Raw genomic sequence first — 24,768 nt, 5'->3', positions numbered from 1 at the left:
GAGAGAGAGAGAGAGAGAGAGAGAGAGAGAGAGAGAGAGAGAGATAGATATTGGCTCACAGAAAGACAATGATAACGGAGAGAAACTTACGCACAAAGGGTATGATCGCCTGCGCCTCGATATCCAGCTCCCGGCTATCAGCAGATAACCGTTGATGAGAGAGTGAGCTGGATGTGGTCGGCCTGCCTATTTATGCTACTCACACAATGCAATCTATTGGTCCCTACAGTCTCACTGTCCATTGGACGCAGGAACTCGGCTTCGCATTATAACAAAGGTCACAAGTTGATTCATATCAGTGGCCCTGGTTATGCAAAACAATGGGTGATAACTAACACATTCCTGTCTTCTGGAGGGGGTATTGTTTGGCGAATACAAAACAGAATCCTGTCTGGGTTCTGTTCTATATTCATGATGTCCACTTTCAGTTGAGACAATGACATCTCAGCCCTCATTCTCCTGTATACAAATCCAGCCCCATTTGTAAACACAGGTGTTGACCCTCCTCATTGAGTCTCAAAAGCTCAGTGTAATTAAAGACTATTGTACTCCGTCTGCGGGAAAGATACTGATTTGGAGTACAATTGATCTTCAATTACTATTCCTGTGTTTACCTTATGCATGTGTAGAGATGAGGCCCTCTTAACATGCAAACTATTGTTTGGGGGATCTCTGAGGTCAAAGAGACATTTGAGACCTACTGATGCCTGTCTCCAACTGTTCAGATGCATGACTAAGTAAGGACAAATAATAATGAATAAATGGACATAACTTCTTATGTCCATAACTATTCGCACGAGCAATTAATCTGCTCCAAACCAACACCGGAATATTGCTATTTAAATACTCTTCCGATAGGTACCAAACACCACTGTCTGACTCCTGTTAGACCCTTCGCACAATACAAAGAGGGATTCCTCCGTTCAGGGACATTCTATATTAACCAAACTTTCAGAATCTATCAAAGGGACCATAATCTATAAACTACATTAATTGTGAAAATATGTAACGAATGAGTCGCACGCTACGACTACGTAAACTCTACCGTAAATACGCATACCGCGCCTGTGAGTGCACGCTATTGCGGGTATGCGCCTCCACGGGAGAGCGCACGCACGCGCAGCGCGGACCAGTGTGCGGTGCAAATATGGCAACGTGCATAGAGACATTTTTCTGACTTCGACAGCGGAGAAATAATAATACCGGTGGAGAGTGGTAAAGTGTAGAAAGGACACCGGCCCTTTAAGGGAAGCTGTACTCTGCTGGAAGCTGAGCTGGAAGCAGGTAATGTTGTAGCTGGAAACAGATGAATCCACAATGGATTGGAGAGTCAGGCTACACCGCAGGTGGAATGCTGGTGCGGGTCTCTATGGTGGAAGTCTTGAGACAGGAGCTGGAACCTGGAAGACAATCACAGGAGAGAGACAAACAGGAACTAGGTTTTTATATTTATACCTGCAGCAAGGAAGGGATTGGCTAGGCAATTATGCAGATTATCAATACTGAGAACAGATTGGTGGAAATGATCAGCTGACAGAATCCAAGATGGCTGCGCCCATGCAGACACTTGGAGGGAAGTTTGGTTTGTAATCCATGTGGTAATGAAAACAGTAATGGCGGCGCCGGCCACCGGAGACAGGAGGCGCCAGGCTGACAGATGCACATCCAACCACGCGGACACAGCGGAGGCCGCGGCTGACGTAATCGCCACTCAGACACTCTGCATGCAGAAGTTCAGGGACGGCGGCGGAGGCCGTGGGAGACGCCATGCCAGGTGTAATATGGCGTTTACTGTGACAGCGTCCCAGAGTGACAGGAGAGGATACAGGAATGTACACATCAGGATAACAGATGGGATCCGGTCCTGGAGCGCTGAGCCAGCCTTAGGAGGCATCTGATGGGTAAGAAATGGCGTCCAGATACCCGGATCGTGACACAATGTTCTTGGAGGAAGCAGCCTTGATATGGGTTCTATTGCCTCCAGGGCATCAGCTTCAACAATAGCTGCTCGTAGAGCAGTCTGGCTACATACATGGAAAGCTGATTCAGAATCTAAGAAGGTTTTGGAATCTTTGCCTTTTTAGGAGGTATTTCTTTTTGGTAAAGAATTGACAGATGCAGACTCCAAGAAGGTAAAGTTTCCTTCCACATACAAATTCAAACCTAAAGTTACAGCTTTTCGGCCCTTTTGGTCTTGGGGAAAAGCTAAAGGAAAAAGTGATGGCAGACAGCCCCAATACAACAAGTCTGGTAAGACTAAAAAGCCCCAAATACCAAAAACACAAAGACCTCCAGTGCTCTTTTCACCTCGTGAATGACTCTAATAACACATTATAAAAAAACTAAAGTATTTTATTAATAAAATCTGTTGCTGTTCAATTATGCCACTGATTGTGTATGTTGTAAATATCTCCTATATTTAAACGTGGTGACTCCTAATACCGGTATACAACGTAAATAACACACCTACACATAACATACACCATATCGATAAATAATATGGCAAATGCAGTCCTTCCGTATAAAGAGGTTATGTTAATGCTTAGAGAAAATCTCTAATTATACATATAACACTCAGGATGCATAACCTATGGCTTACTCCCTTTATGTCAGTGGTGGCCAACGCGTGTCTCTCTGAGCCGCACGTGGCTCTTTCTTCTCACTGATGTGGCTCCTGAGAGCCTGCACTCTACACACTTTGACATGCGGCCGGCTCCCACCTTGCAGGGCTGCTGGGAGTGGAGGCAGGAGTGCCACGACAGCACTACATCATGGCCATGTTACCTGCCCTGTCTAGGACTCCTGTCATTGCCGTGAAGAAGCAGCACCTGTCTGGCCTCACTGTCATGCTACCAGTGACCGGAGAGAGGAGAGATGGAGGGAGAGGATGCTAAAAGACACAGAGTGAAGAGGGGGCAGGCTGAGCGGCAGATGGAAGAGGGAACAGGCAGAGAGGCACAGAGTGAAGGGGGAGCCAGCTGAGAGGCACAGACTGAAGGGAGAGACAGCTGAGAGGCACAGTGTGAAGGGGGGCAGGCTGAGAGGCAGAGAGTCAAGGTGAAGCAGGTTGAGAGACAGAGTGAAAAGGGAGCAGGCTGAGAGACAAACTAAATGGGGGCCGGCTGAGAGGCACAGAGTGAAGGAGGGCCGGCTGAGAGGCACAGAGTGAAGGAGGGAGGCTAAGAGGCACAGAGTGAAGGAGGGAGGCTATGTTTCATTGTATTATGTGTGGATCTTTGTTTGTGTTTCTCGCCCCCCAGTGTGACTAAAAATGGGGGTGTGACACATGGTCATGCTCCTACAAACGTCATACCAAAGGCGGATGCACAACAATGGGGTGTGGCCTTGTGCCAGTTGGGCCACGCCCCACTTTTTGTACGCGCACCTTTGGTGTGAGCATAATACCGGCTCTTTGAGTTGACTACAGATATTTCTCTGACGTCCTAGTGGATGCTGGGAACTCCGAAAGGACCATGGGGAATAGCGGCTCCGCAGGAGACTGGGCACAAAAGTAAAAGCTTTAGGACTACCTGGTGTGCACTGGCTCCTCCCCCTATGACCCTCCTCCAAGCCTCAGTTAGATTTTTGTGCCCGAACGAGAAGGGTGCACACTAGGTGGCTCTCCTGAGCTGCTTAGTAAAAAAGTTTAAGTATAGGTTTTTTATTTTCAGTGAATCCTGCTGGCAACAGGTTCACTGCACCGAGGGACTAAGGGGAGAAGAATCGAACTCACCTGCGTGCAGAGTGGATTGGGCTTCTTAGGCTACTGGACATTAGCTCCAGAGGGACGATCACAGGCCCAGCCATGGATGGGTCCCAGAGCCGCGCCGCCGGCCCCCTTACAGAGCCAGAAGACTGAAGAGGTCCGGAAAATCGGCGGCAGAAGACGTCCTGTCTTCAATAAGGTAGTGCACAGCACCGCAGCTGTGCGCCATTGCTCTCAGCACACTTCACACTCCGGTCACTGAGGGTGCAGGGCGCTGGGGGGGGGGCGCCCTGAGACGCAATAAAAACACCTTAGATGGCAAAAAATACATCACATATAGCTCCTGGGCTATATGGATGCATTTAACCCCTGCCAATTTTTCCTTAAAAAAGCGGGAGAAAGGCCGCCGAGAAGGGGGCGGAGCCTATCTCCTCAGCACACTGGCGCCATTTTCCCTCACAGCTCCGTTGGAGGGAAGCTCCCTGACTCTCCCCTGCAGTCCTGCACTACAGAAACAGGGTAAAACAAGAGAGGGGGGGCACTAATTTGGCAGATAAATCTATACAGCAGCTATATAAGGGAAAAACACTTATATAAGGTTATCCCTGTATATATATATAGCGCTCTGGTGTGTGCTGGCAAACTCTCCCTCTGTCTCCCCAAAGGGCTAGTGGGGTCCTGTCCTCTATCAGAGCATTCCCTGTGTGTGTGCTGTGTGTCGGTACGTTGTGTCGACATGTATGAGGAGGAAAATGGTATGGAGGCGGAGCAATTGCCTGTAATAGTGATGTCACCCCCTAGGGAGTCGACACCTGACTGGATGGTCTTATGGAAGGAATTACGTGATAGTGTCAGCACTTTACAAAAGACTGTTGACGACATGAGACAGCCGGCAAATCAGTTATTACCTGTACAGGCGTCTCAAACACCGTCAGGGGCTCTAAAGCGCCCGTTACCTCAGATGGTCGACACAGACCCAGACACGGACACTGACTCCAGTGTCGACGGTGAGGAAACAAACATATTTTCCAGTAGGGCCACACGTTACATGATCACGGCAATGAAGGAGGTTTTGAACATTTCTGATACTACAAGTACCACAAAAAAGGGTATTATGTGGGGTGTGAAAAAACTACCCGTAGTTTTTCCTGAATCAGATGAATTAAATGAGGTGTGTGATGAAGCGTGGGTTTCCCCCGATAAAAAACTTCTAATTTCTAAAAAATTATTGGCATTATACCCTTTCCCGCCAGAGGTTAGGGCGCGTTGGGAAACACCCCCTAGGGTAGATAAGGCGCTCACACGCTTATCAAAACAAGTGGCGTTACCGTCTCCTGATACGGCCGCCCTCAAGGAACCAGCTGATAGGAAGCTGGAAAATATCCTAAAAAGTATATACACACATACTGGTATTATACTGAGACCAGCAATCGCCTCAGCCTGGATGTGCAGTGCTGGGGTGGCTTGGTCGGATTCCCTGACTGAAAATATTGATACCCTGGACAGGGACAGTATATTATTGACTATAGAGCATTTAAAGGATGCATTTCTATATATGCGAGATGCACAGAGGGATATTTGCACTCTGGCATCAAGAGTAAGTGCGCTGTCCATTTCTGCCAGAAGAGGGTTATGGACGCGACAGTGGTCAGGTGATGCGGATTCCAAACGGCATATGGAAGTATTGCCGTATAAAGGGGAGGAGTTATTTGGGGTCGGTCTATCGGACCTGGTGGCCACGGCAACGGCTGGGAAATCCACCTTTTTACCTCAGGTCACCTCTCAGCAGAAAAAGACACCGTCTTTTCAGGCTCAGTCCTTTCGTCCCCATAAGGGCAAGCGGGCAAAAGGCCACTCATATCTGCCCCGGGGCAGAGGAAGGGGAAAAAGACTGCAGCAGGCAGCCTCTTCCCAGGAACAGAAGCCCTCCCCTGCTTCTGCCAAGTCCTCAGCATGACGCTGGGGCCTTACAAGCGGACTCGGGCACGGTGGGGGCCCGTCTCAAGAATTTCAGCGCGCAGTGGGCTCACTCGCAAGTGGACCCCTGGATCCTGCAGGTAGTATCTCAGGGGTACAAATTGGAATTCGAGACGTCTCCCCCTCGCCGGTTCCTGAAGTCTGCTTTACCAACGTCTCCCTCCGACAGGGAGGCGGTATTGGAAGCCATTCACAAGCTGTATTCCCAGCAGGTGATAATCAAGGTACCCCTCCTACAACAGGGAAAGGGGTATTATTCCACGCTGTTTGTGGTACCGAAGCCGGACGGCTCGGTGAGACCTATTTTAAATCTGAAATCCTTGAACACTTACATACAAAGGTTCAAATTCAAGATGGAGTCACTCAGAGCAGTGATAGCGAACCTGGAAGAAGGGGACTATATGGTGTCTCTGGACATCAAAGATGCTTACCTCCATGTCCCAATTTGCCCTTCTCACCAAGGGTACTTCAGGTTTGTGGTACAGAACTGTCACTATCAGTTTCAGACGCTGCCGTTTGGATTGTCCACGGCACCCCGGGTCTTTACCAAGGTAATGGCCGAAATGATGATTTTTCTTCGAAGAAAAGGCGTCTTAATTATCCCTTACTTGGACGATCTCCTGATAAGGGCAAGGTCCAGAGAACAGTTAGAGGTCGGAGTAGCACTATCTCAAGTAGTACTACGACAGCACGGGTGGATTCTAAATATTCCAAAATCGCAGCTGATTCCGACGACACGTCTGCTGTTCCTAGGGATGATTCTGGACACAGTCCAGAAAAAGGTGTTTCTCCCGGAGGAGAAAGCCAGGGAGTTATCCGACCTAGTCAGGATCCTCCTAAAACCAGGCCAAGTGTCAGTGCATCAATGCACAAGGGTCCTGGGAAAAATGGTGGCTTCTTACGAAGCGATTCCATTCGGCAGATTCCACGCAAGAACTTTTCAGTGGGATCTGCTGGACAAATGGTCCGGATCGCATCTTCAAATGCATCAGCGGATAACCCTGTCTCCAAGGACAAGGGTGTCTCTCCTGTGGTGGTTGCAGAGTGCTCATCTTCTAGAGGGCCGCAGTTTCGGCTTTCAGGACTGGGTCCTGGTGACCACGGATGCCAGCCTGAGAGGCTGGGGAGCAGTCGCACAGGGAAGAAATTTCCAGGGCTTGTGGTCAAGCATGGAAACGTCACTTCACATAAATATCCTGGAACTAAGGGTCATTTACAATGCCCTAAGTCAGGCAAGGCCTCTGCTTCAGGGTCAGCCGGTGTTGATCCAGTCGGACAACATCACGGCAGTCGCCCACGTAAACAGACAGGGCGGCACAAGAAGCAGGAGGGCAATGACGGAAGTTGCAAGGATTCTTCGCTGGGCGGAAAATCATGTGATAGCACTGTCAGCAGTGTTCATTCCGGGAGTGGACAACTGGGAAGCAGACTTCCTCAGCAGACACGACCTCCACCCGGGGGAGTGGGGACTTCACCCAGAAGTCTTCCACATGATTGTGAACCGTTGGGAAAAACCAAAGGTGGACATGATGGCGTCCCGCCTCAACAAAAAACTGGACAGATATTGCGCCAGGTCAAGGGACCCTCGGGCAATAGCTGTGGACGCTCTGGTAACACCGTGGGTGTACCAGTCAGTGTATGTGTTACCTCCTCTGCCTCTCATACCCAAGGTACTGAGAATCATAAGAAGGAGAGGAGTAAGGACTATACTCGTGGCTCCGGATTGGCCAAGAAGGACTTGGTACCCGGAACTTCAAGAGATGCTCACGGAGGACCCGTGGCCTCTACCTCTAAGAAAGGACCTGCTCCAGCAGGGACCCTGTCTGTTCCAAGACTTACCGCGGCTGCGTTTGACGGCATGGCGGTTGAACGCCGGATCCTGAAGGAAAAAGGCATTCCGGATGAAGTCATCCCTACCCTGATCAAAGCCAGGAAGGATGTAACTGTGCAACATTATCACCGTATTTGGCGTAAATATGTTGCGTGGTGTGAGGCCAGGAAGGCCCCTACAGAGGAATTTCAACTGGGTCGTTTCCTGCATTTCCTGCAAACAGGACTGTCTATGGGCCTAAAATTAGGGTCCATTAAGGTTCAAATTTCGGCCCTGTCGATATTCTTCCAGAAAGAACTAGCTTCAGTTCCTGAAGTTCAGACGTTTGTCAAGGGGGTACTGCATATACAGCCTCCTTTTGTGCCTCCAGTGGCACCTTGGGATCTCAATGTAGTTTTGGGGTTCCTAAAATCACATTGGTTTGAACCACTCACCACTGTGGACTTAAAATATCTCACATGGAAAGTGGTAATGCTGTTAGCCCTGGCTTCAGCCAGGCGTGTCTCAGAATTGGCGGCTTTATCCTATAAAAGCCCTTACCTAATTTTTCATACGGACAGGGCAGAATTGAGGACTCGTCCTCAATTTCTCCCTAAGGTGGTTTCAGCGTTTCACTTAAACCAGCCTATTGTGGTACCTGCGGCTACTAGGGACTTGGAGGATTCCAAGTTGCTGGACGTAGTCAGGGCCCTGAAAATATGTTTCCAGGACGGCTGGAGTCAGAAAATCTGACTCGCTGTTTATCCTGTATGCACCCAACAAGCTGGGTGCTATTGCTTCTAAGCAGACTATTGCTCGTTGGATTTGTAGTACAATTCAGCTTGTACATTCTGTGGCAGGCCTGCCACAGCCAAAATCTGTAAAAGCCCATTCCACACGGAAAGTGGGCTCATCTTGGGCGGCTGCCCGAGGGGTCTCTGCTTTACAACTTTGCCGAGCAGCTACTTGGTCAGGGGCAAACACGTTTGCTAAATTCTACAAATTTGATACCCTGGCTGAGGAGGACCTGGAGTTCTCTCATTCGGTGCTGCAGAGTCATCCGCACTCTCCCGCCCGTTTGGGAGCTTTGGTATAATCCCCATGGTTCTTTCGGAGTTCCCAGCATCCACTAGGATGTCAGAGAAAATAAGAATTTACTTACCGATAATTCTTTTTCTCATAGTCCGTAGTGGATGCTGGGCGCCCATCCCAAGTGCGGATTGTCTGCAATACTTGTACATAGTTATTGTTACAAAAATCGGGTTATTATTGTTGTGAGCCATCTTTTCAGAGGCTCCTCTGTTATCATGCTGTTAACTGGGTTCAGATCACAAGTTGTACGGTGTGATTGGTGTGGCTGGTATGAGTCTTACCCGGGATTCAAAATCCTTCCTTATTGTGTACGCTCGTCCGGGCACAGTATCCTAACTGAGGCTTGGAGGAGGGTCATAGGGGGAGGAGCCAGTGCACACCAGGTAGTCCTAAAGCTTTTACTTTTGTGCCCAGTCTCCTGCGGAGCCGCTATTCCCCATGGTCCTTTCGGAGTTCCCAGCATCCACTACGGACTATGAGAAATAGAATTATCGGTAAGTAAATTCTTATTTTTTGCGCTTTTTCCTCCTGACTGGTTGGCTACCCCTGCTTTATGTGTATATGCAAAAATAAGAGTAGTAAATAAAAACTCCACAGGAGATGTGAATAAACGTCCCGTTCCGGTGAATGTTTCCCCAGTAGTGATTCTTATGCTGGCAATGCGGTATGAGTCCTTTAGCTTTTTAATGGTTCCAATATTGAAGCCACCCGAAGCTAAACGACTGTAGGAACTTCTCGCTAACCTCCTCTGAAAGTGTCGTTGAGCTCCGTCACCCCTTCCGGTAACTTCAGACTGCTTGCTGCTCCGCACCGTAGGAGTGTGTGTCTGCTGGCAGACCACCCAACCAATCCGCTGCGTGCACTGTGCGGCACTGGAGGGATCGATGCAATCTGGGATCAGCAGTTAGTTCGATTCCTCTCTCTTCCAGACTTAAATAGCAGTATTTTTGCGTTCCAAAGTAGCAGGCTTGTTTCTGCCCTCTCTGCATTTCAAAAGGTCCTTCCGACCATCTCAAGAGCTGTAGTACAAACCTTTATCCATTCCAGCCTGAAGGAATGCGAAGACCCTGAAAACTCTGAAAGACTTCGGGTCCATTTTCCATTTATTGCACCAATGAATATAGGTTTGCCGTATTCGGTGATAAATGCAAGCTGAGGAAGGTTTCCTTGCTCTGAGCATTGTTTGAATTACCTGTGGTGAGAATCCTCTCGACTTCATGATAGAGGTTTCAAGAGCCACGTCATCAAAGACAGTCGAACCAGATGTATGTCATAACAAGGACCCTGTATCAGTAGATCTGGACGTTGAGGGAGCAGGAGTGGAGCATCCATCGACATTCTCTGCAGATCTGTGTACCAACGTTTCTAAAAAAAATTGCCAATTTACAGGATGTGCGTACTTTTTTCCAGGGAATGCTGTGCATTCAACCTCCTTTTGTTCCTCCTACAGTGCCTTGGGACTTAAATTTAGTCCTAAAGGCCCTTCAAGTTGCCCCATTTGAACCACTTAATAAAAGTGGATCTTAAATGGTTGTCAGCTGAAGTTCTCTTTCTACTTGCCATGGCGTCAGCTAGAAGAGTGTCAGAATTAGGGGCATTGTTATGTTGACCTCCATTTCTTATCTTTTATCCATATACAGCGGTTATTAGAACTAAATCTGGGTATCATCCCAAGGTGGTGTCTAAATTTCACCTTAACGAAGAAATTGTAGTCCCGTCTTTCCAGTAACTGGGCCTTTCTGCGGGAGATGCATCGCTTGACATGGTCCGTGCCTTAAGGATCTACGTGGATCGTACCAATGCCATCAGAAAGACAGATTCTCTCTTCATTCTCTACGAATTTCAAGAGAGGATGGCCTTCTGATAAGCAGACACTGGCAAGGTGACTTTGAATGACTATTTCAGAAGCATATTCTCAAGCTGATCTCCCCGTTCCAAGTAATGTGTCTGCTCACTCTACTCGTAAGGTAGGTCCATCATGGGCAGCACTACGTGGTGCTTCAGCAGAACAGATATGTAAGGCAGCCACATGGTCTTCCATTAACACATTTATTAGACATGCCATGGATACCTTTGCCTCTCATGATGTTGAATTTGGGCGAAGGATTCTCCTGTCCAATCAGGAGCGTCCCCACCACTAATTAATTGCTTTGTGAAATCCCAGTGTTATCCTGTGGATAATCTGTGGACACTCCCAGAGAAATATACATTATGGTAACAACTTGCAGTTGATAACGGTATTTCTCCTAAGTCCACAGGGATCCCACCCTGATGCACCTTATTTGAGGATCCTCCTGCTCATTAACCTCTTCCTTCTTGTACGGAAGGGTGTGCATGTGTGTTCTTCTCGCCTGATTAGGGCTATCTATGATGCTCCTGCCTTGAGCTTTGGGAATACAACTGATTTGCCTGAGCCAGGAGGTGGGGATATATGGACGGGCCCGTTGCATGCTGGGAGGCCGAAAAGCTTTGACCGATTAGTACAAATCCGCTGTTGCTTCATCATATCCTAATGTTATTCTGTGGATTTAGGCGAAATACCTTTATCAATGGTAATTTCTTACCATAACATATATTTTACATACTGACTGTTAAATTTGTTTCTCATGGTTCATCTGGGGAAATAGCTGTTTCTCCCTTATGTAATGCTATTTTGTCTTCCACTTGTTCCTGTTCTCTTCAGTTTGTATGTGGTGTTGTCTCCATTAGGGATTTTCTAGTGGAAAAAGCAGGTGTCCTACTTAAAGTAGGAAGGGTGTATTGGACATGTAACATTAAATCGGTTAATGAAATGACATCTACAAGTGCCTAGCATCTATGTAAGCAGTGTCCCCCCAGTTGGACATCAAGAAACAAGTTTTATGGCAAATACATAAAACTCAGATTTTGTTGATATTCCACAAACACCAAACCTACCCATGTCTCTAACATCCAAATCTCCTATCTGCTCTTAAATAAACTGGTTTCCTCTACACACCTCATACTGATCAGAATGATTGGAGGGTTTTATATTATCCCCATTTCCATGATATGTAGAGAAAATACTGGTAACCTGGTGCATCAGATGACCGCAGATGTGACCAGATTGGTAGCATGTATTATCATCTATGGTTCTTTATGGAACATTAGTAGACTGTGTGTATTACATTGTGTACTAGTTATAATGTCCAGTCTTACCTTGATTTTTATATATATTTTTTCTCTCTCCATCCTCTTTTAATCTCCCTTCTCCGCCCTTTTTCTTTCCCACCCCACCAAAACTTTCCCTCGGCCCCCATCCTCTGTGACTGTCACTGCCCCATCACTCTTCTGTGCATCTCTAACACGGGATGGCGGTCATATGACATACCAACTGGCGTTCCATTTAAGTGTGATGACATAATTTGTCTCAACAGTACTGTATAGAGACAATATAGAGATTATATCTGTTGCAGGAAGGTAGATTTCTCTATACGACACATCTGACTGGAAATGGGGTCCCAACAATTTGGAAACATAAATATAAAAACAATGCTCCATTAAGGTGTCATATTTGCTATGATATATAAATATACTTCAAGTTCCTTATACAATATAACATTTCTACCAAAAATTTTGGTTTGTGCCATTAAGCTTCAGGCTATTTAATGTTAACATACTTTCTTTTTTTGCAGGTGCATTGTTCTCTGATCAAGCCAAGTAAGGACGTCATTTCGTCTTATGCCTCTGGAGGGTTCACAAAAGAGGATTTAGAGGATAGGAGAAACATATAACTAAGTTGTTACTCTTCGAAGAAATGAAGCACAAAAGAGAGAAAACACTTCAGTGCTCAGAGTGTGACTTACGCTTTGCAGCTAAAACACATCTTCTCATACATCAGAGGGTTCACACAGGAGAGAAACCATATCTGTGCTCTGAGTGTGACAAATGCTTTACGTGTAAATCACAGCTTGTCATACATCAGAGGAATCACACAGGAGACCAACCATTTAAATGTTCTGAGTGTAGCATGTGTTTTTCACGGAAGTTTACTCTTGTTACTCATCAGATGATTCACACAGGAGAGAAACCATTTAAATGCTCTGAATGCAGCAAGTGTTTCAGTAGAAAGGATCAACTTGTTAGACATCAGAGGATTCACACAGGAGAGAAACCATTTAAATGCGTTGACTGCAGCAAGTGTTATGCCACAAAGCGACAACTTGTTATACATCAGTGGAGTCACACAGGACAGAAACCATTTACGTGCTCTGAATGCAGCAAGTGTTTTTCCCAGAAGTCACATCTTGATAGTCATCAAAGAAGTCACACAGGAGAGAAACCATTTAAATGCTCTGAATGTAGCAAATGTTTTTCTGAGAAGCAACAACTTGTTGTACATCAGAGGACTCACACAGGAGAGAAATTATTTACATGCTCTGAATGCAGAAAGTGTTTTTCCCAGAAGTACCAGCTTGATAGACATCAGATGATTCACACAGGAGAGAAACCATTTAAATGCGCTGAATGCAGCAAGTGTTTTATCAGTAAGCAACAACTTATTAGTCATCGGAGAAGTCACACAAGAGAGAAACCATTTACGTGCTCTGAATGTGGGAAGTGTTTTTCGGAGAAGTCAAATCTTGTTAGACATCAGAGGAGTCACACAGGAGAGAAGCCATTTAAATGTTCGGAGTGCAGCAAGTGTTATACCCTTAAAGAGAATCTAGTTAGACATCAGAAAAGTCACACAGGAGATAAACGATTAACGTGTTCTGAATGCAGCAAGTGTTTTACCAGGAAGAAAGCGCTTATTACTCACATGAGGAGTCACTGAGGCTTTGAATATGGCAAGTGTTTCATAAGTAAACTTGTATCATGACAATTGGTGTGATTCTGAGATGGGAGCATAGAATGAGAAAGCAGGTAACTTTGCACCTGGACAAACCATGTTGCGATACAAGGGGAGCAAATACATTTATTTACTTTGCTGCGCTCTATGCTCTGAATTACCCCCAGAGAAAGACCATTTTTATTTTCTTACAGTGACAAGTGTTTATAGAAGCTCATCCAGGTGCTGGTAATAGTAGAGGAAAGCGCTTTCTGTCCAGTAGAGTGTTCCAGCAGCTCCTCTCAGTGCTGGGATTCTCTATGACTGGCAGAGCTATTAGTACTGGATATTTCTATAGAAACTCTGTATGCTTCTCTGTTTCACCCTATGGGTTATATTTACTAAGCTGCCAATTCTCAGTGACTAACCCCTGCTGGATATTAAAGGGCAGTAGTAATACACATAAAATCAGACTTGCTTTGCTTGTATTTCTATTGCTCTATTAAATCCAGCACTCAAGGTATTTAGAATCAGTGGCTTTGGAAAAAAAAAAAAAAGAATCTCTAGTAATTATATTCCTACAAGTCTCTTATAAATGTACCTGCTTATTCATTCCCTAATACATTTATTCTGTTAGGAGTACTATGTATTATTTAGTAAAATGGTGCAAGTAAACTCTTGTTTGCCTGTATACTTTAGCAGCCAATCAAATTATAACATTTAATATGCTGGCAGTAGACCGCTAATAGCTCATATCAGGTTGCTACGCGTTACAGCACATCGTTTATTTTAACTTCATGTTATTAAAGAAGTCCCAAGGAGGGCACATTGTTTGGCAAGATTACTAATATAGTCTCATCATAATAATTAAAATTTACTAGCACAGTAAAAGTATTCATAGTCTGTAAATGTTTCTACAGTTTAGAAGATAGAACCAGGGGAGATAATTAGGGAGTCGGGTAGCACTGACAGTATAACTGTAAATAACCCCCCCAAAGATCACTTATTTTCATAAGGCAGATGTATTTCCTTTGTCTTTTTTTTTTTTTTTAAGTTTTTATTGATTCTGAAGAATCTTGAACAAAGAATTTGTGTACAATGTCATATTGATAAATTAAATAGCTGATGAACGAAAATTCATAAAATAAAATCCAAAAGGCATAAATTGTGCAGGAAAACAGTGCAATGCAGACTAGGAGACCCCACAGTAAGGCTTTAGGTGGGTCCTGCACTGTTAGGGGTCCCTAAGTACTGAGTTAGGGAAACGCTGCCCTAGAGAGAAAGGAGGCATTCCTGGCTGAATCCATACCTGCAGTATGGTCTTTCTGGCTGCTGCACGAAGTACAAGTAGGAGTTTCGGACTCCCAGGCGACATCTGGACGTTGTCATGGACCAGGGACTCACCTCTGGTGATAATCTCCGGAGGCTCTCTGTCAGATGGCTAGCGCTGCGACGGTGGAGGTCTGTGAGGGCCGCTGGTGTGCTGCAGCTGAGAGGGAGTTGGTGACTGTGTGCGGCCTGCTGTTACTGAAGCACTGTGCAGGGAGGCAGCCTGTGTAAGATCTCATGCTCTGGAGCACTGTGCAGGGAGGCTGCCTGACCAAGATCCCCTACTCTGGTGTGTCTGCAGTACTGGGGGCCACCATGTTGGAGACCAATTCAATGCTAGTGGGATTTGGTCTCTAGTCTCTTCCAGCCAATCACAGGCTGAGCTCTCTGGTAATAGGGGGCAGTGCGATTTCAAACCTTGCCAGTGCTTAATGGTTTCTGTCCCAGTACAGGTGACTTAGCTCTGTGCTCCCACAGGTTCAGCTGTGTGCCTTTCAGTGTCTCTTGGATTTTCAGCTCCTTGGAATTGTCACCTCAGCTGCTGTTTGCTGAACAACTGCCAGTGGTTACCCCGGCCCCGCGGGTCACAGGCTGCCAAGACAGTGTCTCCTGGAGTTCGATCTGTAGAGGATTTCCCAGCAGTTCTACAGTGCTCTTCAGCCATGTCTAATAATCAACCATTCTGCAAAACTCCTTCAGTGTTCTTCAGTAACGTCTAACAATCATCCATTCTGCAAAACTCCTTCAGTGTTCTTCAGTAACGACAATTAACTATCCAACTTACAAACTCTTCAGTATTCACTAGCCATATCAGACAATCCTTTATTATGCGGGCTCTTTCAATAACTCTGCCAATGAATACTCTGCATCCTAATCATTTGGAATTCTTCATCTTTGTTCTTTAAATATTTCCTCCTATATGTCTTTTCATTAATAAAAGCACAAGAAGAAACTACGTTCGTCGTCCTAATTCTTCTCGCAGAGGCATGCACTTCTACCGCTAGCACACATCCAACGGATTTACAAATTCTACCGGCTGTGACAGACCTGAGGCAAGATCCCCAATATGGCCCATTCGGGAGTAAAGGTTACAAAATTAACCAAGTGTTCTAGAGCAATCCTGTGAATCCAAAGCGAAAGGATCGATCTAGAGGGCAAGACCATAAACAGTGGTGCAGATCTGCATTATCCTCCCCAGAGCAAGGACCTCTATGGGAAGAAAAAAACATCAAAATTCCACGATTTGGGCTAATGTACTGTACGTCCTATAATAAACATTTAAAAATGGATCCCTATAATCAATTGCAGGGAGAAGGCAAAAGCCGTCAGCAAGGGATCTGAGCAAATTATAAGTTGTTACATTTAGGAAACATTTAAACCACTGAGACAGTTACATCACAAAAAGAGATCTGACCATAATGGGTGCACCATTTTAAAATATACCTTTTTGTTATATCCAATTAAAATACTATTGAATGTATAGCTAGTCAGAAAATTAAAAAATACAGAAAAGAATGTTAAAAGTGAATAATACATTTTTTTTTCTGAAACTGCTTTTATTCATTTTTTTTTTCATGTCATTTAATGTACAATTTGGCCACTACTTAAATGGGACATTGGGTAGATCTGCATCTGAATAATTTCAAAAGGTAAAATATATCTTAATATATCTCCATTGATAAATGTTGAATTCATACTGGTAATAAAAATAATGTCTCACTCCCATCAAGGTATACGTTCATTTATATTTCCTTATAAGTCTTAGTCTTATGCCTCCATTTATTGACCTACATTGGGGTTTCTGTACAGTGCAGTTAGGACACCATATAATTAGCAGGTATTAAATATCATGTATTTGGTAAACTCCTTCCACTTTCAATAAATATTCTGCATGGCCAATTCCCAGAGGTATTACTCAGTACCCGACCATTATTCACCCTATAATAAATTATATCCTATATGTGTTGTATTCAGACACTTTAATACCATGTGATAGCTTACCTGTGCAGTGGGAATCTACTAATTATGTTTAGGATTCAACAATTTTATTATTGTATCGGAGATACATCAATTTATTGCTCAAACACCTATTTTGGTACAAATTATATACAGAATCAGGCTCAGTTAATAATATATAATAAACTATATGTATAGTTTGATCACTTTCAATCTAGTCTAACATACTAACAAAAAAATACAAAGAGAGCGCAAGTATACAGTAAGTACAAATTTAGTTACTTTCTCTTACGTCCTAGGGGATACTGGGAATCCATTTAGTACCATGGGGTATAGACGAGTCCACTTGGAGCCTTGCGCACTATAGAAGTTTGATTGTGCTGGCTCCTCCCTCTATGCCCCTCCTACCAGATTCAGTTTAGAAAATGTGCCTGGAGGAGCCGGTCACGTCTCTGGAAGCTCCTGAAGAGTTTTCTGCATTTATTTTCTGAGTTTGTTATTTCTCTTATGTCCTAGAGGATGCTGGGGTCCATATTAGTACCATGGGGTACAGTTTAATAGTGTGGGCTGGCTCCTCCCTCTATGCCCCTCCTACCAGACTCAGTTTAGAAAATGTGCCCGGAGGAGCCGATCACAGCTAGGGGAGCTCTACCGAGTTCTCTTGGTAAAAGAGTTTTCTTTCATTCAGGATTTTTTGTTTTACAGGGAGGCTGTTGGCGACAGCCTCCCTGCAGCGTGGGACTGGGGGGGGGGGGGGGAGCTGTGTTCGCCCCGCCGGGGTCCTGAGCCACTGCTCTCGCTGATTGGACGTTAGCTCCGGGGGGTCTGATCGCACCCCGCCACAGGGGAACGCTCGCCCCAGCAGCCGACCGCCACCCCCCCAGATGCTGGACATGGTGAGTTAGTCACTATCACCCCTTGCAAGCGGGGGGACAGTGTGAAGAGGGCGGCTATTAGGGCGGGAGCGCGGCCTTGATCGCGCTCCTGGGCGGCTCAGTGTACCTTGGTGCGGCGCTGGGGGGAGCATCCTGGGCCTACCCCAGACCCCACACTGGTTATCTCCCGCCGGGGTCTGCGGATCCAGGTCAACCACTGTTCCTCCAGGCCAGTATAATCTCTTTACAGAGCGGAAAGCCAGCACCATTGAAGGGGGCAGGGCTTCTCCTCAGAGCGGATCCAGCAGCGTTCAGCGCCATTTTTCCTGCCTGCTCTCACTGCCAAGTGGATCCAGGTCCCTCCAGAGCAATCTCCAGCTATCTGTACGGTACCAAGGGGGTTGTAGAAGGGGGGGGGGGGGGGGGAGCTGTATACAGGCTGTGTCACCTATTAAGGGACACAGTCAGCGCTGGTTAGGGACTCCCTATACCTTTAATAGCGCTGTGAGTTGGCTCCAATCTCTGTGTCTCTCTGCCATTCTTTGGGGGGAAACATTGCCTTCATAATACCCTGTGTTTGTGGGGTGTTGTGTGTGTGTGTGTGTGTGTGTGGTAACATGTCTATGGACAATGTATTGTCACGATCCAGGTATCTGGACGCCATTACTTACCTTTCAGATGCCTTCTAAGGCTGGCTCAGCGCTCCAGGACCGGATCCCATCTGTTATTCTGATGTCCACATTCCTGCCTCCTCTCCTGTCACTCTGAGACGCTGTCACAGCGGCGCCATGTTACATCCTGAATGGCGTCTCCCGCGGCCTCCGCCGCCGTCCCTGAGTTTCTGCATGCAGGAAGTCAGTGGCGCTTACGTCAGCCGCGGCCTCCGCTGTTGCCCGCGTGGTTCAAATGTGCACTCATCAGTCTGGCGTCTCCTGTTTACTGTTAAAGTTCCCACATGGATTACAAACCAATCTTCCCTCCAAGTGTCTGCATGGGCGCAGCCATGTTGGATTCTGTCACCTGTTCATCTCCACCAATCTGTTGTTACCATTGTAATCTGCATAATAGCCTAGCCAATCCCTTCCTTGCTGCAGGTATAAGTATTCTGTGCCTGAGCAAGGAAGGCGTCAGTGCTTTGGTTGTCAAACCTAGTTCCAGTTTGTCTCTCTCTCCTGTGGTTGTTTTCCAGGTTCCAGTTACCATCTCCAAACTTCCACTAAAGAGGCCCGCTCCAGTTTACCATCTGCGGTGCAGCCTGACTCTCCAGTCCTCTGGGACTCATTTGTTTCCAGTTACAGAATTACCTGCTTCCAGCCTAGCTTCCAGCAGAGTTCAGCTTTTCTTAAAGTGCCGGTATCATTTCTGCAGATTACCTCTCACCTCCGGTACTATTATTTCACCGCTCTCAAGCTCCATATATCCATCATATTTCATCGCTCTCAAGCTTCATTTATTATTTGGCTGGTTCCATCCAGCAATCCACTCCGTGCTAACATCAGTCTGGTTCCAGCCAGTACCCACAGCAGCCATTTTACCCACAGCAGCCCAGCTTTTCCTGGAACACCAGCTGGTACGATCCTGGGCTATCTCCATTGCTACAGTCGGGCCTGGTAAGGACTTTCCAACTAGAAGATAATAAGAACTGTCTCATACTACCAGAGCCCTGTGGCCCTTGCCACCCTGTAGTACCCAGGAACTGTATTATTTCACTGCTGATTTTATGTTTTCCTTTTATTGCTGCTGTGATACGGAGTACGTCATAATAAACATCATTGACTTATATTCTGGTTGTCGTGGTCACGCCTTCGGGCAATTCTTCTACGTGTAACTTACATGTCTAGGGGTCTGATACAACCTCCCAGGTTCCACTACACCTCAGCCCCTACAACTGAGGCTGCCTCCCGTCAGCTCAGGCCCTCAGTTGTGACATGTATCATATGCTGCAGAGGATTTATCCTCACAAGAGGACTCCATTCCATGTAATCAGGATTGCACAGTTTTAGCGCAGATCCCTGCTAGAGAGCCAGAATGTTTAGTCTCTCTGAGGGGGACTATTTCCCAGGTTTCTGATAGAGTTGCTAGGACTGAGCACGCCACTCAGGTCCTCCAGTCCTCTATGGTTGTTTGGTCTGATATTGCCTCCTCAGGGTCCCCTGCGATTCATTCTCAGAAACGTGCACTTGCAATGTTGCGGGATGACACGGACTCTGACACTGCAGACGGTGACGGGGATGTGTCGAGGGGAACGGCATCACTTGCCAAGGGGGTACAGTTGATGATTGCGGCTGTTAGAGATGTTTTGCACATTTCGGACACAGCTCCGGAACTGGTGGAGGAGGCCTTCTTTACAGAAAACAAGAAGCCCCCCCTCACCTTCGCAGCATCCAAAGAATTAAACGCTATCTTTGAAAAGGCCTGGGAAACTCCGGAAAAGAAATTTCAGATTCCTAGGAGGGTTTTGGTTGCTTTTCCCTTCCCAGAGGAAGATAGGAAAAAATGGGAGTCCCTGCCGATGGTCGATGCCTCTCTATCTAGGCTGTCCAAACAGGTGGTGCTGCCGGAGCAGGATCTACCATGTTGAAAGACCCGGTGGATCCCAATGTGGAAGCTACGTTAAAATCCATGTACACGGCTTCTGGGGCTATATTAAGGCCTACTATAGCCTGTGCTTGGATTGCAAATGCTATTGCCAGGTGGTCTATCACTATGCAGGAAGAATCGGCTACGCTGGATAAAGATGACGTTGATGTGTTTTTATGCCATATTCAGGATTTGGCAGGGTTCCTAGTGGATTCCATGAAGGACCTGGACTCCATGGCTGCGGGGATCTCCTCCATGTCCGTCTCGGCTCGCAGGGGTCTCTGGCTGCGCCAATGGTCTGCGGATGTGGAATCCAGGAAGAGCGTGGAGGGCCTAGCCTACACGGGTCAGGCTCTCTTTGGGGAGGTGCTGGATGCGTGGATTGTCACGGCTACCGCGGGTAAATCTACTTTTCTCCCCTCAGCTGCACCGGCTATGAAGAAACCTGTTACACCAGCCACGTCACAGTCCTTTCGGCCCGCGAGGCAAAGAAAAAACAAACCTTCTAACACCTTCTTCAGAGGTGGTCGTGCAAAAGGAAAGAAACCTGCTCCCGCAGGTTCCCAGATCCAGAAGCCCGCTTCTGATGCCACTAAGCCCTCCGCATGACGGTGGACGGCTGGGCCTGGAGGACTGTCAGGTGGGGGCGAGACTTCCGAAAGTTCAGCCACGTCTGGGTGTCGTCTGGTCTGGATCCCTGGGTCCTGGATATAGTGTCCAGGGGGTACAGGCTGGAGTTTCAAGACCCCCCGCCTCACCGTTACTTCAAGCCAGGCTTACCAGCTCTGCTGGCGGACAAAAGCGATTCTTCTGGAGGCCATCAGAAAATTGGTGGTGTCGGAAGTCGTCGTTCAGGTTCCGCCTGAACAGTGGAACAAGGGTTATTCTTCAAACCTTTTTCGTAGTACCGAAACCGGATAGTTCGGTACGGCCTTTTCTGAACTTAAAGTCTTTGTACCCTTATCTCAGGGAGTTCAAATTCAAGATGGAATCTCTGAGAGCTGTCATCTCAGGACTAACGGTGGGGGAGTTCCTGGTGGCTTGGGACATCAAGGATGCTTACTTCCACATCCCCATTTGGTCACCGCATCAGGCATACCTCAGGTTTGCGCTGTTGGACGACCACTATCCGTTCCAGGTGCTACCGTTTGGCCTTTCCACAGCACCAAGGATTTTCACCAAGGTGATGGCGGAGATGATGGTTCTTCTCCGCAAGTAGGGGGTGAACATAATTCCTTATCTGGACGATCTCCTGATCAAGGCGTCGTCCAGGGAGAGGTTATTGCGATCCATCGCACTCACGACACAGCTGCTCAGGAAGCACGGTTGGATCCTGAACCTTCCAAAGTCTCATCTGGAGCTGACAAGGAGGCTGTCTTTCCTGGGAATGATCCTCGACACGAAGGTGCAGAGGGTGTTTCACCCAGTGGAGAAGGCATTGGTGATTCAAAAAAGAGAAAAAAGCAGCCAAGCGCTCGGTGAGTGGCGATGTATGCTGATTGGCAGCAGCCACTAGGAAAGGGAAATTACCAATCCCTAAAATACACAATATAAGAACAAAGACCAAGTGGCGCTCAACAATCAGTAAATGATTGATTTAATTTCTTTTTATATAAATAAAACGTCAAACCTCCCAGGAGTGTAATATAAATTAATAAACACACAATTAGTAGAATGCACTAATCCTAAAACATCCTGGGGGTAATTCCAAGTTGATCGCAGCAGGAAATCTTTTAGCAGTTGGGCAAAACCATGTGCACTGCAGGGGAGGCAGATATAACATGTGCAGAGAGAGTTAGATTTGGGTGGGTTATTTTGTTTCTGTGCAGGGTAAATACTGGCTGCTTTATTTTTACACTGCAATTTAGATTGTAGATTGAACACACCCCACCCAAATCTAACTCTCTCTGCACATGTTATATCTGCCTCCCCTGCAGTGCACATGGTTTTGCCCAACTGCTAAAAAATGTCCTGCTGCGATCAATTTGGAATTACCCCCCCCGCCCCCCCAGTACAAAATCTTAATTTCTCTAACGTCCTAGAGGATGCTGGGACTCCGTAAGGACCATGGGGATAGACGGTATATGTTCCAGTCGGTATATGTGTTTCCTCCTCTTCCTCTCATACCCAAGGTGTTGAGGATAATAATAAAAAGAGGAGTGAGAACAATTCTCATTGTTCCAGATTGGCCACGAAGGACCTGGTATCCGGATCTGCAAGAAATGCTCACAGAAGATCCGTGGCCTCTTCCTCTAAGGCAGGACCTGTTACAACAAGGTTCCTGTCTGTTCCAAGACTTACCGCGGCTGCGTTTGACGGCATGGCGGTTGAACGCCGGATCCTAGCGGAAAAAGGTATTCCGGATGAGGTAATTCCTACGCTAATAAAGGCTAGGAAGGACGTGACGTCTAAACATTATCACCGAATATGGCGAAAATATGTTTCTTGGTGTGAGGCCAGGAATGCTCCTATGGAAGAATTCCATCTAGGCCGTTTTCTTCACTTCCTACAAACTGGAGTGAATTTGGGCCTAAAATTAGGCTCCATTAAGGTTCAGATTTTGGCCTTATCCATTTTCTTTCAAAAGGAATTGGCCTCTTTACCTGTAGTACAGATTTTTGTGAAGGGAGTACTGCATATTCAGCCTCCTTCCGGTGGTGCCTTGGGACCTTAACGTGGTGTTAAGTTTCCTTAAGTCACATTGGTTTGAACCACTTAAAACAGTGGAGTTGAAATATCTCACTTGGAAGGTGGTCATGTTGTTAGCCTTGGCTTCGGCTAGGCGAGTTTCGGAATTGGCGGCTTTATCACATAAAAGCCCCTATCTGGTTTTCCATATGGATAGAGCGGAGTTGCGGACCCGTCCTCAATTCCTATCTAAGGAGGTCTCATCCTTTCATATGAACCAACCTATTGTCGTGCCTGTGGCGACACGTGACTTGGAGGATTCCGAGTCCCTTGATGTGGTCAGGGCTTTGAAAATTTACGTGGCCAGAATGGCTAGGATCAGAAAAACAGAAGCACTGTTTGTCCTATATGCAGCCAACAAGGTTGGTGGCCCTGCTTCAAAGCAGACTATTGCTCGCTGGATCTGTAACACGATTCAGCAGGCGCATTCTACGGCAGGATTGCCGTTACCGAAATCGGTTAAGGCCCATTCCACTAGGAAGGTGGGCTCGTCTTGGGCGGCTGCCCGAGGGGTCTCGGCACTACAGCTGGGCCGAGCTGCTACTTGGTCGAGGTCAAACACCTTTGCAAAGTTCTATAAGTTTGATACCCTGGCTGAGGAGGACCTCCTGTTTGCTCAATCGGTGCTGCAGAGTCATCCGCACTCTCCCGCCCGTTTGGGAGCTTTGGTATAATCCCCATGGTCCTTACGGAGTACCCAGAATCCTCTAGGACGTTAGAGAAAATAAGATTTTAAACCTACCGGTAAATCTTTTTCTCGTAGTCCGTAGAGGATGCTGGGCGCCCGTCCCAAGTGCGGACTACTTCTGCAAGACTTGTATATAGTTATTGCTTACATAAGGGTTATGTTATAATTTCATCGATTTTGGGCCGATGATATGTTGTTCTTCATACTGTTAACTAGATAGTATATCACAAGTTATATGGTGTGGCTGGTATGAATCTTGCCCATGGATTACAAAAATCCTTTCCTTGTACTGTCCGTCTCCTCTGGGCACAGTTTCTCTAACTGGGTGTGCACTGGCTCCTCCCTCTATGCCCCTCCTCCAGACCTCAGAGTCAAAGTCTTTCTTAAGGTGCCCATGTCTCCAGCGGAGCCCGTCTATCCTTGTTTCCAGCACTCTGGGGCATCTGCTCCTTCGGTTGGAATGTGTCCATGTATTCACAAACACCACGTATCCTGACAACCACATTGGTCACACCTCCACATCACCAGCGCTTCTCACACCTCCTGCCAAGGTACATTTTAGGCCCCTCATGAATTTCAGCTCCAGGCCCATGTGCCCCTTAAGCTGGCACTGGATACACCCCTGCTTGGGATGACCAGCAGCTGCGCGGTGAGAAGAGATTGACTGATTTGCAGTAAGGAGTAGGACTGGAAGTAACTATATATACTGAAGAAAAGCCATTGAAATATGATAGTGATTGGATTATTTACAATGAATGTGGACTTCATGTGAGGGACATGCTGTGGGTGAGCAGAAGGGCGTGTGTGAGAGATACACTGAGGATAAACAGGTGTGGGTGTGTGTGAGGGACATGATAGGGGTGAGCAGGAGAGGGCGTGTGAGGGACACGCGGCGAATAAGCAGGAGGGGGTGTGTGACGGACACGATAGGGGCATACCTTCCAACAATTTACACATAAAAATCGGTAAAAATTCAAAAGGGGCATGGTCACGGGTAAATTTCCAATACTTTCAATGGATGTTTGGAGAGCCAGAATTCGGTACAGACCATAAAAAAGAGGTACTGTATCTGCCAAAAAGGTACAACTGGAGGTTATGTGGGGGTAAGCAGGAGGGGTCATGTAAGGGACATTCTGTGGGTGAGCAGAAGGGTGTGTGTGAAGGAGGACATGCACAGGTGAGGAAGAGGGTGAGTGAGGGGAACACTGGGGTCACGTGAGGTATAGGATGCATACCTCCCAACATGACCCTCTACAGAAGGGACAGAATGCTCTGCTC

The 24,768-nt window shown here is 46.7% G+C and overlaps 1 protein-coding gene across 4 annotated transcripts in view; it reads left to right on the top strand.

The window, feature by feature from the left end:
- LOC134936166 (oocyte zinc finger protein XlCOF7.1-like) overlaps positions 1-24,768 on the top strand; it is a 111,877-nt gene that overhangs the window by 44,637 nt on the left and 42,472 nt on the right. For 2 of the 4 annotated variants that reach the window (XM_063931093.1, XM_063931095.1), the window contains exon 2: positions 12,239-12,263. The exons of 1 other annotated variant lie outside the window; for it this stretch is intronic. Coding sequence is in view for 1 of the 3 variants with exons in the window: in XM_063931096.1 (XP_063787166.1) it covers positions 12,361-13,380 (1,020 nt within the window). In the remaining 2 variants the exon portion in view is untranslated. Of the gene's footprint in view, positions 1-12,238; positions 16,429-24,768 lie in introns of those variants that run through there. One more of the 4 variants, XM_063931096.1, reaches the window with a different exon arrangement.

This window comes from Pseudophryne corroboree, chromosome 6 (genome assembly GCF_028390025.1).
Source record: "Pseudophryne corroboree isolate aPseCor3 chromosome 6, aPseCor3.hap2, whole genome shotgun sequence".
NCBI lineage: Eukaryota > Metazoa > Chordata > Amphibia > Anura > Myobatrachidae > Pseudophryne > Pseudophryne corroboree.
Note: the sequence above shows the minus strand (reverse complement) of the source record. Positions and strands in the feature narration are given on the sequence as shown.